At 41.4% G+C, this 19,990-nt stretch overlaps 1 protein-coding gene across 1 annotated transcript in view; it reads right to left on the bottom strand.

The window, feature by feature from the left end:
• The window catches only part of abcc4 (ATP-binding cassette, sub-family C (CFTR/MRP), member 4), a 516,215-nt gene extending 501,533 nt beyond the window's left edge, over window positions 1-14,682 (bottom strand). Inside the window, exon 1 of the mRNA XM_041199134.1 lies at window positions 14,446-14,682. Coding sequence (XP_041055068.1) covers window positions 14,446-14,519 — 74 coding nt within the window. The 5' untranslated portion in view covers window positions 14,520-14,682. The remainder of the gene's footprint in view (window positions 1-14,445) is intronic.
• Between the last annotated feature and the right edge of the window lie 5,308 nt (window positions 14,683-19,990).

The following is a 19,990-nucleotide window of genomic DNA, read 5'->3' as shown; positions in this document are numbered from 1 at the left end:
GCCACCACCAAACACATCTTCCCTTCACCCCCCCGGCAGCATTCCGTAGGGATTGTTCCCTCTGGGACACCCTAGTCCACTCCTCCATCACCCCCTGCTCCTCATTCCCCACCTATGGCACCTCCCCATGCCCACGCAAAAGATGCAACACCTGCCCCTTCACTTCCTCTCTCCTCACCGTCCAAGGACCCAAACACTCCTTTCAAGTGAAGCAGCATTTCACTTGCATTTCCCCAAACTTAGTCTACTGTATTCGTCGCTCCCAATGCGGTCTCCTCTACATTGGAGAGACCAAACGTAAACTGGGCAACCGCTTTGCAGAACACCTGCGGTCTGTCACAAGAATGACCCAAACCTCCCTGTCGCTTGCTATTTTAACACTCCACCCTGCTCTCTTGCCCACATGTCTGTCTTTGGCTTGCTGCATTGTTCCAGTGAAGCCCAACGCAAACTGGAGGAACAGCACCTCATCTTCCGACTAGGCACTTTACAGCCTTCCGGACTGAATATTGAATTCAACAGCTTTAGATCTTGAACTCCCTCCTCCATCCCCACCCCCTTTCTGTTTCTTCCCCCTCCCTTTTGTTTTTTCTAATAATTTATATAGATTTCTCTTTTCCTACCTATTTCCATTACTTTTAAATCTTTTATGCCCCGCTAGTCTTTCCACCCCAACCCCACTAGAGCTGTACCTTGAGTGCCCTTCCATCCATTCTTAATTAGCACATTCATTTAGATAATATCACTACCTTCAACACCTCTGTGTTCTTTTGTTCTTTTGTCTGACATCTTTTGATTATCTGCTCCTATCACTGCTTGCTTGTCCCTACAACCACACCAACCCCCCCCAACTTCTCTCCCCGCACCACCCCACACCCCCCCCCAACCCCACCCTAAACCAGCTTATATTTCACCCCTCTCCTTATATTCACTCAGTTCTGTTGAAGGGTCATGAGGACTCGAAAAGTCAACTCTTTTCTTCTCCACCAATGCTGCCAGACCTGCTGAGTTTTTCCAGGTAATTCTGTTTTTGTTTTGGATTTCCAGCATCCGCAGTTTTTTGTTTTTATCTTAGTACAATAAGTAGTGATGATGGCAGCAAAAAGTTACAAAAGGACATTGATAGATTAAGTGAGCTGGGAAAACTGTGGCAGATGAAGTTCAATGTGGGAAAGCGAAGTTAGGACTTTAGGCCTAAGAAAGATAGATGAGAGGGTTTTCTAAATGTTGAGCAGCAAGGAACTGCAGAAGAGCAGAGAGATTAAGACTTCATGTACAGAAATCATTAAAACTAGTAGACAAGTACAAAATATAATTTAAAAAGCAAGTGGAAGTTACCCTTTATCTGAAAGGGATTGCAAATCAATCTGCAGTTGTATAAAGCTCTGGTTAATACTGTATTTGGTTCTGGGCAACACATCTCAGGAAGGATTTTTTGGGCTGAGAGATCATGTAATACAGAGTTTATTCACCATAATGATACTAGCATTAAAACAGGGTTAAATTATGAGGATAGGTCCAATAGGCTAGACCTGAACTCCCTTGAGTATAGATTATTGGTTAGGTGCAAAAAACCATAAAAGGCAAAAGTGGCATCTGACCAACCTTCCTGCCTTGTTTCGTGTAGAATAGAAGAAAAAAGGCATGGCAGTTCATCGATATCAGTTTTGATTGAGCTTTATTTTCTCAAATTTCACTTTTGTTGACCCATTCTAAAAGAAAAGCCTAGGTGAATGTTTATCCCAATAATTAACAGCAATATGCATTGCGAGGCAAGAAATCTGCCTTTGCTTCTTCCAGCCTTGTAATCAGGTTGAGGGAGTGTGTTTTTTTTTAAGTTTGGGCTGTGGGATAGGGTCAATTTATTTAATTCGATGAGTTTTTATAAGGGAAAGACAGATACACTTGGAATGGAGGAAAGGGGAAAGGTTTACTTCATTAACGGCCTTGATGCCATTCCACCTGCTGGCTTTAGTGACTCTGGTTATTATGCTGCTGCTGTTCGCTGGGGTTACAAGGTACACACATGATACAGCAAGAAGCAGTGAACACGCCTTAAATTTCCCTTTAAATCTCAGCACCATTGTTGAGATAGGTAGAAATGGAGTCCCAGTAAATATCTGAAATGGCACAAGGAAAATTAGTTAGAAAGTCATCTGTCTATATCTCACTTAACTCTTGACAGCAAGTTAAGCTGAGCCTCTCAGAATCTTGACAGCATGACATTCCCATCCACTGTTTCATTCAAAAGATAGAAAGTTTACCTTTAAAAGGTTAAAAATCTTTAAATGTGATGAATCACTGTTTACACAATATTATCACTGTTCGTCATGATGCAAACAAAGACTGGGTAGTTCCTTTCCTTCAGTCCACAAATTAAAAACACAATGATGATCTGTTTGTTCCCACACTACAGAAGTACAACATTAAAATGTCCGGAAACTCTGACTGAAACAACAAGTTTAAAGTTCCATTTTTATTGTTTATAAGTTATGAAATGAAAGACTGCATCTTACGGTATCAGTAGTTTACGAGCAAAAAAATTCTAAAGTTATGGTTTCCAGTTTCCTGAGAAAAATGAGTAACAAAGTATGGGGAGGAAACATGCAACATTAAGAAAAACTTTCTCCCCAACCCCCACCCCACTCGACTTTTGCTGCCACTATCATCACTTTTATTTAAAATCCAGAACATAAGGTAAGCATACTGCAGACTACATCAAAACTGACTCATTCAATATATTCCTAGCAAACCGGGTTTTTGCATGCTGAATTCACCTTGCTGGTTATGCCCCTAAAATGCGAAAGATAAAAAGGTTAAATTACAAAATTAAGCAAGGCATTGGGACAATCAACCTCAAACATAAAAGTTACCATATAAAAATAATATACTTCAGCTTTCCCAAGATTGTTCAAAATCACAAATTCCATTTTCTACTGTTAACAATTATCCTTACAAATTACACCAATTGTAAATTGATCCTATATTGCCATGAGCAGCACCAGTTAGGAGATACATGCCAAAAAGTGTTTATATTTCAACAGAACAGCAGAGGTTGAGCAACAGAAGTTTGGACATGAAATCATCTTTCCCATGCCAGTGAATAGCATAAATTTAACTCCTGGCCTTTAAAGATTCACTCAGCTGCATCAATGAAGCAATCAACTAAATTGTGTAATAAAATTTTCAGAACTACGTGTTCTCACTGAATAAGATCTCTTTATTTTAGGATCTTGCAGTCGAGGAAAGTTGTTGCAAATCTTATAACATTTAGATTAGTGATTTGTAGTCAAGAAAGTTACACATAAACCAGCATATTTTAACAGGAATTTAGATTGGAGTTCAATTCCGTATACTTGATATATAATAGTTTCCTGAGCTAACCTATCTTGCCTTTCTCTGCCTTGTCTTACTGTCATTGAACAAACTTACATAAGCTGGCAAGTTAACCACCAATAATTTTGGCATCACGGTAAAGGGAGTGCTAAAGCTCACCAATGGCAGCAGTGTCAACATCTGTGCCAGGTCATAGGTATCAGAAAGCTTTGCCTGTCCACACTGATCTTTTTTATTCTTTCATGGGATGTGGGCATCACTGGAAAGGCCAACATTTGTTGCCCATCCCTAATTGCCCTTGAACTGAGTGGCTTGCTAGGCCATTTCAGAGGACAGTTAAGAGTTAACCACAGTGCTGCGGATCCAGAATCACATGTAGACCAGACCAGCTAAGTATGGTAGATTTCCTTCCCCAAAGGGCATTAGTGAACCAGATTTTTTTTTTGACAATCAATGATAGCTTCATGGTCACAATTACCGAGACAAGCTTTATGTTCCAGATTTTATTAACTGAAATTAAATTTCACCAGCTGCCATGGTGGAATTTGAACTTGTATCTCCACAGCATTAGCCTGGGCCACTAGATTACTAGTTCAGTGACATTATCACAATGCTGCCATCTCTGCAAATGCTCAACTATTGTGAAAAGAACAGCAGGATGAAAAAAGTTACAAATCATGACTTAAGATGACTGTCTTGGTGTTAATCTTATAATACCTTTCTAATTTAAAAAGCAACAGCATAGTACCAAATTTCCAGGGTACTACATAGCTGATTCTTCTTAAAGCATGAAGTAAACTGAAAGTGAGAGATTTTTTTAATATATGAAGTTTTTTTTACTAATGTAGCAGATACCTTTATAATGGAAATTCTGGATACAATATGCAAAACGGTGTGTTCTCCTGACAACCAAAGACAAATGACATTAGCTTCTCAGGGAATACCAAGACAATGGACAAATGCATACTACTACACAAAGCAAAATGGAAAGACGCTGCATTACCCACTATAGTTGTTATTTTAAAATCCATATTTGCTTAACATTTCTGAAACAAAGCAACTTACATTCACACTTTATTGGCTGGTAAACAAATAAGGTTTTATTATTTGCTGATAAGCTATTGACATATTTCTTTTTAAAATGAGTAACATTTTAACAATTATTTGGTAATAGTTTGAACAATGACTTTACTAAAACAATTTTTAAAAAAGTGCTCAAGCCCTGACAATGGTCAAAAACAAGCTTGCTTAGCAGCGACACATGAGAAAAAGAACTCGTTTTTTCCCTTAGAATTGATTAAATTCTCCACATTTTAAGGACCATACGGCCATTCAGCCTTTTGTGCCTGTACAGGTTCTAAGGCCTATCCAATTAGTCCCATTCCCCTGTTCTTTTTCCCATAGGCCAATTCTTCCTTTTCAAGCATTGATCCCAAGGTGCATTGAATGGAATAAAAACAAGGCTTTAGGCACTATTTTTAATCCTATAATAAAGCAAAGATAAGGTATTTATCCTGAACGTCATCATGCTGAAAAATTCATTACATAATTTGGCTGACTGCTTCAACACTAAAACTGGGTGAATCTTTAAATTCTCAGCTTGAATTTACTGAAAGAAAATTTCTGAAGCTGATTTTCAACCAATTAGGAATCAAATTTTTAATGCAAAACCAAAAAATTGCAGATGCTGAAAATCTGAAATAAAACAGAAAATGCTGGAAATACTCAGGAGTAAAAAGTGGGAGAGAGAAACATAAGGGACAGCCCCTTAGGGTGGAAGATAAGAGAACATTTAATGACAAAAGGATTCATGGTGCAAATGCAAAGACAGTGGTAATGGGACAAGTAAAGAAACAAAAGGTATGCCAAACGGAGGAGTGAATGGCAGAAAAATGGACAGCTGCCATCCAAAAGCAAATAAAAGGAGGGTGGGGAGAAAAGACAAACAAGAGGGAAAAACCAAAACCAGAAAAGAGGAAGGAAACAGAACGGGCATTGAGGTTGCGATCTAAAATTATTGAACGCACTGTTTGAGTCCGGAGGGTTGAGTGACTAGTCGAAAGATGAGGTGCTGTCCCTCAAGCTTCCACTGAGCTTCACTGGAACACTGCAGAAGGCCGAGTACAGAAAGGTCAGAATAAGAGCAAGGCGCAGAATTAAAATGACAGGCACTATAAGCTCCAGGTCATACGTTCAGACCGAAATGAGGTAATCCGCAAAGCGGTCACCTAATCTATGTTCGGTCTCCCCATTTTAGAATCTGCATCATTAGGAGCAAATACAGCATAATAAATTGAAGTACGTATAAGTAAATTGCTGTCCTACCTGGAAGTAGTGATTGGGGCTTTGGACAATGAGATGGGAGGAGGTAAACGGGTGGGTGTTACATCTCCTGCGCCAGCATGGAAAGGTGCTGTGGAAAAGGCAAGGGGTGTGAGGGGTGACTGAGAAGTGGACCAAGGTATCACACAGGGAACAGTCCCTTTGGAGTGCTGATAAGAGAGGGAACAATATGTTCAATGGTGGCATCACTCTGAAGATGGCAAGAATGGTGAAGGATGATGCATTGAGTACAGGGGCTAGTGGGGTGGAAGGTTGAGGACCCCGTCAACCACGGGGCAGTGGGGAAGGGACGGGTGGCACACAATTCTTCAGAATAAGGAAAACGTTTTGGAAGCACTAGCATGGAATGTTGCATCATCAGAACAGATGCAACAGAGACAGAGAAATTTGGAAAATGGAACAGAGTCCTTACAGGAAGTGAGGTGCGAGGGTAGTCAGGGTATCTGAGTGAGTCAGTGGAGTTACAGTGCAGTTTGGTTGATTCCCTCCTTGACTTCTCTGGGATAGGGTACAAGTTGGAGATGGACCATATGAAGGCGAGAGAAGGGTGGAAATTGAAAATAAAATTGATGAAAAATTCCAGTTCAGGACGAGAGCAGGAAAACGTATTGACGCAGTCATCATGTACCAGAAGAGGTGAAGGAGGGGGAAATGAATAGCACTAGATCAAAGAATGCTGTATGTATACTACAAAAACGCAGGCATAGCTGGGAACCATGTTTAATTTGGAGGAAGTGAGTGAAGTTAAAGGACTTGTCCAATGTGAGAACAAATTCAGCTAGGCAGAGGAAGGTGGTAGTGAATGAGCCTCCGTTCAAGGGAGAAGTGGAGAGCTCTCAGACCATCCTGGTGTGGATCAAGGTGTAGGGAGTTTGAATAGCCATGGGGAAAGCAGACAGTGAGGATTAAGAAACTGCAAATTGTTAAGAAAGACATCAGAAGAGTCCCAGATATAGTTGGGAAAAGACTGGACAAAGGAAGGAAAACAAAATCAGGTATTTTTTGATCATTCTGACAGGGTGTGTGTGAGCCAGCATTTATTGTCCATCTCCAATTGCCCTTCAGAAGATGGTTGTGACCGGCCTTCCTGAATACAACTAAGTAGCTTGCTAGGTCATTTCAGAGGACACTTAAAAGTTAACCACATTGCTGTGGGTCTGGAGTCCCTTATGGGCCAGACTGAGTAAGGATGGCAGATTTCCTTCCACAAAAGATATTAGCAACCACATGGGTTTTTGCAACAAGAGAAAAATCCTGAAAAAGCTGGAAATCTGAAATGAACAGAAAATGCTGGAAATACTCAGCTTGCTTGACAACATCTGAACTCTTTGGGCTGAATTTCCCCCCCCATCCCACGTTGTGGGGGTTGTGCAGGGGTGGGCGGGAGTGAGCGCGAACCCAATCCGCACCCCCGATCGGGTCCACGCCGCCATTTTATGTGGGCAGACTAATGCATCGCGTGAAAGAGCACAGAAATCTCCCTGGGGCACAGAGGCACCTCAGGGGGTCAGTTTAAGCTTTTAAAATTTAAATAAAGGAAATAAAAACTTTTAAATCATGTCCCCTCGCGTGACAGTGTCACATGAGCTGGGACATGTCAATGAATCTTTTTAATAATTTTTATTGAATTTGAAAACACTTCATGAAACATCATCCTACCTGTGGATGAGGTTTCATGAAAAATGCAAAGGCCGCCTAGCCTATTCATCCACCCGCCAACCTTAAGGTTGGACGGGCAGCTCATTTAACTATCTTAATTAGTTTTTAACAGGCCTTAATAGGCCTTTGACACACGTCATTTTACGCGTCGGTGAGCAGGCCCCGCCCCCACTCGCCAACCAGAAAATTCTTCCCTTTCTCTCTCCACAGATACTACTTCCAGAATTTTCTATTTTTAAGCTTTTACAACAATCCAATAGTTTCATGGTCGCCATTATTGATACTAGCTTTTTATTCCAGATTTTTATTTAATTCATTGAATTTAGATTCCCCCAGCTACTGTGGCAAACTCCTATCTCCAAATCATTAGTATGGGCCTCTGGATTACTCGTCCAATAACATAACCCCTGCGCTGCTGTGCCTTTATCAATATATAAACCCCAATTTTGATAGGCTATGGAGGTCACAAAAATTGAAACCCCAATGTATAGTTATTAATATAGGGAATAAAAATGGCTGACTGCACTGGTGACCAACTTCACCTTCACTGCATTGTGTTATTATAAATCATGTTTCACACCAAATCTTGCATTTTTCAGATGAGCTCCTAATCCAGTCAGAGTTGGCAACTCTGAATAAGTTTCATCATATGATCTTGAACACCAACTGCCCTGGCCCCGGTACTGGTCACCCGACACCATCCTCAAAGTACTAACTTATACACTAACCGATAAGTGAACAGACCCTCCATTACCAGATCAGATAATGACAGTTAAGTAGCTTTTATGCACATTTTATTTATTTTTATATGCCTCGATCATTTCATTCCAGAGTCATTCATAGTATCCGGTAAGGTGAGAGGGGCTGCCTTTGACATCAAGGCAGCATTTGACCGTGTGTGGCATCAAGAAGCCCTAGCAAAACTGGAGTCAACAGGAATCAAAGGGAAAACTCTCTGCTGATTGGAGTCATACCTAACACAAAGCAAGATGGTTGTGGTTGTTGGAGGTCAATCATCTCAGTTTCAACATATCACTGCAGGGGTTCCTCAGAATAGTGATCGAGGCCCAACCATCTTCAACTGCATCACCAATCATTCTTTCCATCATAAGATCAGAAGTAGGGTGTTCGCTGATGATTACACAATGTTCAGCACCATTTGTGACTCCTCAGAAACTGAATCAATCCATGTCCAAATGCAGCAAGACCTGGACAATATCCAGGCTTGGGCTGACAAGTGGCCAGGAACATTCACATCACACAAGTGCCAGGCAATGACCATCTCCAACAAGAGAGGATCTAACCATCACCCCTGAATCCCCCACTATCAACATCCTGGGGCTTGCCATTAATCATAGACTGAACTGGGCCAGCCTTTTGAATAATGTGGCTGCAAGACCAGGTCAGGGGCTGGGAATTCTGCAGAGTATAACTCACCTCCTGACTCCATATACAAGGCACAAGTGAGAAGTGTAATGGAATACTCTCCACTTGCCTGGATGACTGCAACTCCAACAACACTCAAGAAGCTCAACACCATCCAAGACAAAGCAGCCCGCTTGACTGGCACCCCATCCACCACTTCCAATATCCACTCTCCCCAACACCGATGCACAGTGGCAGTGATGCAAACCATGTACAATATGCACTGCAGCAACTCACCAAACTTCCAAACTTATGACCTCTACCACCTAGAAGGACAAGGGCAGCCGATGCATGGGAATACCACCACTTGCAAGTTCCACTCCAAATCACACACCATTCTGACTTGGAACTATATCGCTCTTCCTTCACAGTCACTGGGTCAAAATCTAGGAACTCTCTCTCTAACAGCACTGTGGGTGTACCTACATACACCACATGGACTGCAGTGTCAAGAAGGCAGCTCACCACCGCTTCTCAAGGGCAATTAAGGATGGGCAATAAAAATGCTGGCCTGGTCAGTGATGCCCATACATTTACAGATTACAATTAAGCACCTCCTAACCCCAACAACCAGTTTAAATCGGTGTCTATTTATAAAAGCACAAGTGAATCCCTAGTTAATGCCCACCACTTGCATACAATTAGCATTCAACAGATCTCCTTCTGTCTCTTCAAATATAGTATTTATGTACATAAAAAAAATTCAAAGCAAATTAAAATCAAAAACCTCAGTATTCTGTAGAAATCAAGACACCCCTCTTCTAGAGTCTTCTTTTGATAATGCAGACAGATGATGACTCGCATCAAAGCATTTATTTTTCAGAGATTTCCTCTCTCTCCAGTATTGATTTAAGCCAACATGGTCAAACCACAACCATTTCTCATTTATCACACTAGGAATGATTGTCTACATAACAGTCAACGGTTAATATCAGTATGCCTGTTGCTTAGAATTTCATTTAAACGATTTGAAATATAGAATCCACAAGAGTCAGTGTTTCGGCACCCAACATACTTTTAACAACAAAAACAAAAATAGCTGGAAAAACTCAGGTCTGACAGCATTTGTGGAGTGGAAGACAGATTTAAAGTTTCGAGTCCGTATGACTCTTCATCAGAAATAGAAATGAGGTGATATATAAGTTGTTTAAGTGGGGTGGGGCAGGTGGAGCTGGATATCCTATCCACATCATCCTCTGCGCCATCCACATAAAGACAACGCCAGAAAGAGAAGACGTGATGGCTCCCTCGTTTGGAAAAGTATCATCTGGGAAAAAGGGCAGGATGTTTGAGGTGACTAACTGCAGCACGGTGGCCTCAAGAGGGTCCACAAGCAGGAAGGCCACCCCATCATGAGCCCCTTCTCAAGAGCCAGGCGCAGCACCCACTTAGTCTTCAGGAAGAACACAGCCTTTAAATGCATTTGAGGTGGCTACAATGGGCTAAGTGTAGGTATTCACCCCTAACCCTAACCTTTTACTAATTAACGTAAATGATGATCTGCCTACAGGACTATGAGAGAGCAAGGGAGAAATTGATTGCAGGGGGAGGGTCGCCACAAAATCAGGTTGATTGGGTGGGTATTGCAGGGGTGCATTGTTTCCAGAGATATTAAAGTCTCTGGTAGTGTTTCCTGGTAGCAGGAGGAGATGTCTTCACCAGGATAGTGTACAGGTACAATTCCCTACCAGATCTTATCAACGAGAATAAAGAAAACTTCATCCAGGCAGCTCCAGCTGTGCTGGGGCCAAGCAATGAGGAAGTGGGGATAATGGGGAAAATAGACAATTTTCAGCAGCACACAGATAACTTCACTCACAATTTTACAATCTGTCTCATTTTCTTCTCCACCAAACACTAGGGCCCCGACCAAACACTTTCAGTCTTTCCTGAAAAGTGCACCAAACATCCACCTTTTGTTTTAAAAGTTGGTCTTTCTCTCCCTCCCTCCTTCGAAGTAGATGTAATTCTTATTATTGCTGTTGTCTCTTTCTCTCGCGCCTCAGCACAATATGGAGAGTCAGCAGAAAAGCAAAGCAAAATGCTTTTGTTGGTCCTTTACCCTGGCACCAGGGAGCCAACATGCCAAGCAAGACTCAAGATGATGGGTACAGAAATATCTCTCTGAAACCCTATGGAATCTTCTGTAGCACTTGCATTTCTAAGCATTGCTGTTCCTTTGGTCTGGGCTGGTATCCTTCAAGATGTTGTCACTCCAATGCCAAGTACTGGTTTGAAAGTGGCGCACACACCCCAAAGACTGCCTCATCTGATGGCTAATCATCAACTATCCTGAACTCTCACTGCCTGTAGGGTGACCTCCTTCTGGAACATATGATCCAGGAAGCTTTCAGCACCAGATGCTCTGCAGTGACTCCAACTCCCCCTCATACTCCGAAACACTGATCTCAAGCTCAAGCAATTGGAAACACTTCCTACATGTGATTCCCCCAAGACACACAAGATCCCCTTAAGTTCCCATATGGCCTAGGAATTGCAAGCAACTGGCTCCCATCCATGATCTAAAATCAAAAAATCCCTTTGCCCTCTTTTAGAATCCAGTTAGTACCTTTTTAAAATTATTAATTGTAATTAATGCCTCTGGACTTCAGCTCTCAGGTTGCACTGTCTCTCTCTCTCCCTCTCTAGACTGCTCCTTATTTTGTTAAACACCAAAACAGCACCAATTCCCTCACTGGCCAAATTCCCCAGGTTCAATACTTTGAAGAAGCAGTATTCCGTACTCCATGTGTTAGTAACAGTTTCCGGTATTTATACTAGCAGAAATTCCAAAGGCCTAAGTCAGCACCTGCTGACAATAATTACCTGTTCTAACTAGCCACCTAATTAACTTATCGCAATAACTCCTGCCACCAACCAAAAAGGCATCAGGAAGTCGTGCATGTGCACCCAGCCTGTACTGTGCCCTCCAGCACTTGTGCAGTTGTACCAGATACCTTTCCAATTGATGAAAGGAGCGAAATTTTTGTTTGATTTGTAGACAGTTTAATCAAGAACTGGCAGGAACACAAGCCTTGAAAGTGAAATTAAACTTCACACCTCGCACCCTTCCAAGCTGGGCCTAAAAAGGCACCCAGGGACTTTGAAAGAGAAGCGCCTGCATCTACAGAGCGGTTAAAGAAACACCATTCACTTACCACATCCATGATAAATAAGGCCACGAAAATAAACAAAACATATGCGCAAAATATACTGAATGCTATTTTTGCCCCCGGCATGTTAAGGGAGGGAGTTCTCATATAGCTTGGGTCGCTCAGTTGTTAGGTAATGGGGCTTTTAACCCCAGGGTCATTGTTTCAAATCTTGCATGAGGTAATAATTTTTTTCTTGAATGTTCAATTCAACATACTTTTTGATTGTAGTTTTTTGGATAAAATTCAATCAATTCTCAGTCTCTGAGTTCATCGGAATTGGCCAATCTCATTTACTGAAACTTCCTGATTTCAGGAAATGATCTTCATCATTTACTGAATCGTCAGAGGCATGTTTTACAGAGGATACAGTTGATAGCTGGACTAGATACAAGAACTTGTAATTGGTTGCCTGCATAGACCTAAAAATGAGTACTTGAACTATCTTTATCAAGCCAGCTTGTTCCTTTTATTGCGGCCAGCTTGCATTCTGACACTGACAGAGACTGCAACTGCACGTTTGCAGGAAGTGGTCTTCCTTGCATTGTAGCACAAGTTAACGCAGTCTTAATGAATTGTGCAACAGCCATCAACAAGCATTTGTTTGACTAAAAAAAGCAAAATACCGCAGATGCTGTAGAAACAGAAAATGCTGGAAATATTCAGCAGGTCTGGCAGCATCTGCAGAGAGTTAAAGGTATGAAATTAATGGTAACATTTTGCTTTGTAGTTTGTGTCTCACAGATTTTAACTTTTCGCTGGAAGTTTTTTTTTAAAAAAACCGGATGCAATTTAGTGTGAAATGCAACATCCATTCCAAGTCCATGGACACAAGCAGCAACTGACATTTGGTTCCTGTTTACTGCTGTAATGCTACAGATGAGGAAGAAAGTGAAAATAGTAAATTGGATTATGTTAGTATCTGCCCACGTGTGCTGTAGGAACCATCTCAGAGGCGTTGTGGGAAAGCCACTCTTCTTCATTGAGAAGGATGTTGACTGGTGATATTGTGATAATAGTACCAGCAGACCTGAAACATTAACTCTGTTGCTCTCCCCTCAGATGCCACCAGAGCTGCTGAGTATTTTCAGCATTTTGTTTTTATTACCGTTGACTAGCACTGTGAAAAACACAACAAATTATGGTTAAGCTAGATGCTAAAGGCAAAATTTAACTATAAATTTTAGCAACCAACAACCCTTAAAATTCCTTCATTCACCAAATTTCCCAGAATTAGCACTCTGCGGAACTGAACTCCATGCTACTTACATGCTAATGCACAGAAATGATAAGTGCAGGATTAGCCTCATTTGTTTATTCCCCAAAATGTCAATTGACTATTTTGAAGAATGGATTATAGAAGCATTCTGTATCATGAGTCACATCCTCCATAATGGAAAGGAAAAACAAAATTACAAACTGAACAATTTAAAGTCAGCTTGAGCTAGGAAGCAGTCATAAAATTGTTTCAGTAGCATTATGAAAGAAGGGAAGAAAGGAGGAGAAATAGGATCATACAGCACATTCAGCACCTCATGCCTGTGCCTGCTCTTTGAAAGAGCAATCCAATTCTTTCCCCACAGGTCTGCAAACGTCTTCCTTGAAATGTGTCCATTTTTTTTTTAAAGTTACGACAGAATCTGCTTCCACTACCTTTTAGGCAATGTCAGATCATGTTAGAAATAAAAGCTCAATTCCCCTCTGGTTCTTTTGCCAAATTACCTTAAATTATAACCTCTACTTTGCAACCATTTGCCACTGGGGAAAAAAATTTTCCTTATTTACTGGATCAAATCCCTCTAAATACTTTAATAAATTTTCCGTTAATCTTCTCTGCTTTAAGAACAACAATCCCGGTTCCTGTCGTCTCCCAGTTGAGTCAATTGTCCTGGAAATAACATTTTGCTTTGTAGTTTGTGTCTCACAGATTTTAACTTTTCGCTGGAAGTTTTTTTTTAAAAAAGGATGCAATTTAGTGTGAAATGCAACATCCGTTCCAAGTCCACGGACACAAGCAGCAACTGACATTTGGTTCCTGTTTACTGCTGTAATGCTACAGATGAGGAAGAAAGTGAAAATAGTAAATTGGATTATGTTAGTATCTGCCCACGTGTGCTGTAGGAACCATCTCAGAGGCGTTGTGGGAAAGCCACTCTTCTTCATTGGGAAGGATGTTGACCGGTGATATTGTGATAATAGTACCAGCAGTTCTTAACAAGCTAAGGATACACAATAAAGCACCTGATATAAAGCTGTCAGAGACAACAGGAGCCGCGGAAACGGGTTAATACTTTGTCAATTTACAAAAGGAACGATCTGGGCCCTGTCACTGAAAAGACGCGCTACAAGGAATCAGGAACTTAGAACGGTTACACACAGATTACCCAGATGAGCCTCTATTGAGTCCGCCCCTCAGGTAAAGAAGAATTCTGAAAGCTACTATACTGACAGCCGACATTGAAATAAATAGTTCACCTTGAATTACTGAGATGGGAGAAGAAGAACAATTCTTTTGGCGAAACGTACTTACCAGAAAAACACACTGGAAAAGATATTGGCGGTTGCCAGTGGGTTTGGTTTATCCTCTCTGTGAACAGGCTCCATGTTAGTTTGTGTGAAGCAGTGTGAGAGCCGCTGGGACGGAAAGCTCCGTCCTCTTCCCCCCCACTGTGTGTGTCGGGGGCGGGGACACGCTCCGGATGGAAGATTATACAACGTTCCAGCGCCGAACGCTGGCCCGGGAGCTCGCGCTGCCCGGATCCCTCTGTGTCTAACTCTCTCTCTCTCTGTCTGTCTATGTGTTGTGTCTGTCTTTGTCTCGGCGGCAGCGGCGATCTTCGTACTAGCTCTTAACAACCAAATCAATTCAGAAAGAAAGCGAGCAAGCCAATTTTTTTTCGCTTTCTTTTAAAGATGTTGCTAACACTCTTGGCAGCTTGGTCTATGCTGCATCGGTGGAGAGAGAAACAGAGTTAAAGTTTCAGGTCAATCAGTTTTCATCCGGTTTTTAATAGTGATCAAAAATCAGAATTTATAATAAAGAACAAGGAAATGGCAGAGCAATTAAACAACTACTTTAGTTCTGTGCTCACAGAGGAAGCCACCAATAACTTACCAGAAATACAAGGGTCTAGTGAGAAGGAGGAATTGAAGGAAATTAGTTTACTAAAAAAAAGTGCTGGAGAAATCATGGGACTGAAAGCGGATAAATTTCCAGGGCATGATAATCTACATCCCAGGGTACTAAAGGAGGTGGCCTTGGAAATAGTGGATGTGTTGGTTGTCATCTTCCAAAATTCTGTAGATTCTGGAACAGTCCTGGCAGATTGGAGGGTGGCAAATATAACCCTACTATTTTAAAAAGGAGGGAGGGAAAAAAACAAGGAATTACAAACCAGTTAGTCTAACCTCAGTAGTAGGGAAAATGCTAGAGTCTATTATAAAGGATGTGATAACAGGACACTTAGAAAATATCAACAGGATTAGACAAAGTCAACATGGGATTTATGAAAGGGAAATCATGCTTGACAAACCTACTGGAGTTTTTGGAGGACATAACTAGCAGAATAGATATGGGAGAACCAGTGGATGTGGTGTATTTGGATTTTCAGAAAGCTTTTGATGAAGTCCCAAGTAAGAGGTTAGTGTGCAAAATTAAAGCATATGGGATTGAGAATTGGTTAGCAGACAGGAAACAGTAGGGATAAATGGGTCTACTTCAGAGTGGCAGTGGTAACTAGTAAGGTACCGCAGGGATCAGTGGTTGGGCCCCAGCTAGTCACAATATATGTCAATAATTTGGATGAGGGAACCAAATGTAATATTTCCAAGTTTGTTGCCAACACAAAACTGGGTGGGAATGTGAGTAGTGGGGAGGGTGTTAAGAGATTTCAAGGTGATCTAGACAAGTTGAGTGGGCAAATACATGGCAGATGCAGTATAACGTGGATAAGTGTAAAGTTATTCACTTTAGTAGGAAAAACAGAATGGCAAGAGTATTATTTAAATGGTGATAGATTGGGAAATATTGATGTACAAAGGGACCTGGGTATCCTTATACACTGGTCACTGAAAGCATTGGTGCAGGTGCAGCAAGCAGTTAAGAAGGCAAATGGTATGTTGGCCTTCATTGCGAGAGGACTTGAGTACAGAGGCAAGGATATCTTACTGCAGCTGTACAGGGCCTTGGTGAGACCACATTTGGAGTATTGTGTGCAGTTTTGGCCTCCTTACGAAAGAAAGGATATACTTGCCAAAGAGGGAGTGCAGCGAAGGTTCACCAGACTGATTCCTGGGATGGCAGGATTGTCATATGTGGAGAGATTGGGCCGACTAGGGTGGTATTCACTGGAGTTTAGAAGAATGAGAGGGGATATCATTGAAACGTATAAAATCTGACAGAGCTGGACAGATTGGGTGCAGGGATGATGTTTCCTCTGGCTGGGGGGTCTAGAACAAGGGGTCACAATCATAGGATATGGGATAAGCCATTTAGGACTGAGATGAGGAGAAACTTCTTTACTGAGGGTGGTGAACCTGTGGAATTCTCTACCACAGGGCTGTGGAGACCAAGTCATTGAATATATTTAAGAAGGAAATAGATTTCTACACTCTAGAGGCGTCAAGGGGTATGGAGGGAGAGCTAGAGTATGGCATTGAGATGGGGGAATCAGCCGTGATCATATTGAATGGGGGAGCAGGCTCGAAGGACCGAATGACCTACTCCTGCTTCTATGTTTTTATCTTGTTGCACTGTTGATTCATCAGCAAAAATTAGTCGGAATGAATATCAAACTCAGAACCTCTTTTGCTTCCCACCATGGCTCCAAATTTAAACTTGTGACAGTAGTTTTAAAATTTAGTTTTTATTCCATGGGGTTCCAACAGTTTAAATCAGTATTTGGGGGAATTGTATTCCATGCCTTATACCACAGGATGTGTTTGATTCAGTAAATATACTCACATTTCACTTTTCCTGGCCTGGTTGTGCATTTAAGGCCTGGGAACAACGGTCCTGCTGTTCACCTCTTCAGCTACGTACATTCATGCCTTCTTCATGAGAATCTCTGGTTTATTTCTATTACTGGAGAAAAGGCTGACTCTGACCATACCCAGTAGTAATTCTAGTAATGCATCGTTGAATTTGGATCGCCTTTGCTCTATGTGCACCATCCATCATGAATATCTCCAAATTCCAACTGTGCATTGTCCTTGTAAGACTGCATCATAGGGATGTGCATCCCACTCACTGCATAGCTTAGAAACACAAAATCCAGAAGTCAAAATTAATTGCCCCAAGTGAGTTGCTATCACAAATTTCAGATCCATTGAGTTAGCTTCCAGATTGTGCCCACAGAATTCCAACCCCACCCTGACCCCTAACTACCCTTCCCCTGCCACCTTTGAAACGTTTAGGCTAGTAGCAGGGCAATTGTATCCAATTCTGGACACCACACTTTGGGATGGATGTTAAGGCCTAAGAGAGAATGCAGAGGAGATTTACTAGAATGATACTAGTGATGAAAAGACTTCAGTTATGTAGCGCCTGGGGCAGTTCTCTGTGAAGCATACAAGATTAATGGGAGATTTGATAGAGGTGTTGAAAATCATCAAGGGTAAAGTAAATAAGGAACTTCTTCAGTGACACAGTTGGTAACCTGAGGATGTAGACTTAAGGTAATTGGCAAAAGAATGAGGGCAACAAAAGGGGAAAAATGTTTTGCAGTAAGTTGTTTCGATCTTCTGCACTGTCTGAAAGGGTGGTGGAAGCAGAATCAACAATAACTTTTGAAAGGAATTGAACAAATACTTGAAGCTCATTGGAGTAGAAATAAGCCATTCATCCCTGCAAGCATTTCCTGTTGTTCAGCTTGATCAGGGCTGATCTTTACTCCATTTACCTACCTTGGTTCAATAATTATTAATATACCTGCCTAACAAAAATCTATCAACCTCAGTTTTGACATTTTAAATTGACCCCCCCCAGCATCTTTTTGGAGAGAGAGTTGTAGATTTTCACTATCCTTTGTATTAAAATGTGCTTTCTGACGTTATCCCTGAATGGCCTTGCTCAAATTAATTTTACGGTTATGCCCCGTGTCCTGGGCTTCCCCACAAGAGCAAAGATTCTCTCTATCCACATAATCAAATCCTTTAATCAGTTGTGATGCTCTTTGACCTGGAAGCAGTACAGTCGATGAGTGAACTGATTGTGGTACCATGGTACAGGAAGCCATTCAAGTAGGGGGAGTTAATAGGAACGGAGTAGGAGACTGTATAGTCAGGGGAATTGACAAAGTTCTCTGCAGCCGAGAACAAGAGTCGAGAAGGCTGTGTTGCCGGCCCAGTGCCAGGATTCAGGACTGGAGAAGAACTTGCAGTAGGAGGGGGAAGACCCAGTTATCCAACGACATACGTAGGACTAGGAAGAAAGTTCTGCTTAGAGAATATGAGCATCTAGGGGCTAAATTAAAAAACAGAACCTCAAAGGTAATTATCTCTGCATTATTACCTGAGCTGTGAGCAAATTGGTATAGGGTAAATCAGATTGGATAGTTAAATGCGTTGCTCAGAGATTGGTGTGGTAGAAATGGGTTTTGATTCAGGGACAGTGACATCAATGCTGGAGAAAATGGGAGCTGTACTGTTGGGATGGTCTTCACCTGAACCATGCTGGGACCAATGTTCTGGCGAGTTCTATAACTCAGGCGGTAGAGAGGGCTTTAAACTAAATAGTGGGGACAAGAGATCAAGTGAGGGGAGGTATGATAAGGTAAAGAGAGAGGACAGGGCAAGAGAACAGTGTAGCAATAAGGAAAATTATAATCAGAGTGTAGAAGGAAAAGACAGAGTGTACAAACATAAGGTTGCGTCAGCAGATAAGGCGAGAAGTTGCAACAATAGTAAAAATATAGAACTAAAGGCACTGTATCTGAATGTGTGTAGCATCCGCAACAAAACAGATTAACTAACAGCTTAAATAGAAATAAATATACATGATCTGATAGCCATTATAGCGACGTGGCTGCAAGATGACAAGCTGGGACCTGAATATTCAAGAGTACATGACATTTTGGAAGGACAGGGAGCTGGGAAAAGGTGAAGAGGTAGCTCTGTTTATTAAGGATAACATTTGTATATTAGAGAGAGATGATTTTAGTTCTAAAGATCAAGATGTAGAATCAGTTTGGGTAGGGATAAGAAACAGTAAAGGTAGGAATTCACTTCTGGGAGTAGTTTATAGGCCCCCTAACAGTAACCACACTGTAGGACAGGGTGGATGGGAAGAAATGGAGGGGTTATGAGAAAGGTACGATGATAATCATGGGTCATTTTATCTGCATATAGATTGGACGAATCAAATTGTAAAGGGAACCTGGAAGATGAGTTCATAGTGTTTTCAGCACAGTTTCTTAGAGCCAACAGAGAGCAGGCTATTCTAGATCTGGTAATGTGCAATGAGGCAGGATTAATTAATGACCACATAGTAAAGGTGCCCCTAGGTAACACTGATCATAACATTTCACATTCGGTTTGAAGGAGAGAAGAGTGGTCTAAGACTAATGTTACAAATTTAAATAAGGGCAATTAGGAGGGTATGAAGTCATATCATGGACAGGAAAGAGAGGCAAAATGAACTTCTTTATCGTCTCACCATCTGTCCATAAGCAATGCTGTTTTTAATTGTTTTAAAACTAGATTGTGTGTTTCCCCAAATCCTCAGTTTGTGTGGTCCAATTTTATAAGTAACTTGCAGCAAACTCTTTATGATTAATTCCGAAGCTTAGTTTATTCTGCCTTCAAAATGGGTGATGGGGGGATGTCCACAACTTCATACACACATATACAGCAGGGTGAAATAGGGAAAAAAAGAGGGAGTTTTACAACAATGGATAAGATAGTAAAAAAAATACAGAAATGAATATTAATTCAGATTTTCAGAGTCCAAAAAGTCAAAGTCCAGGGGGATTTCCTTCATGGAGGAGTTCAGTTCAGATGAGTCTCTGGTTGGAGACAGCAGCGCGAAAGTCCTTTAAAGTGAAAGATGATACAGCACAATGGAGGTTTCGGTACGT

This window comes from Carcharodon carcharias, chromosome 11 (assembly GCF_017639515.1).
Source record: "Carcharodon carcharias isolate sCarCar2 chromosome 11, sCarCar2.pri, whole genome shotgun sequence".
Classification (NCBI taxonomy): domain Eukaryota; kingdom Metazoa; phylum Chordata; class Chondrichthyes; order Lamniformes; family Lamnidae; genus Carcharodon; species Carcharodon carcharias.
Note: the sequence above shows the minus strand (reverse complement) of the source record. Positions and strands in the feature narration are given on the sequence as shown.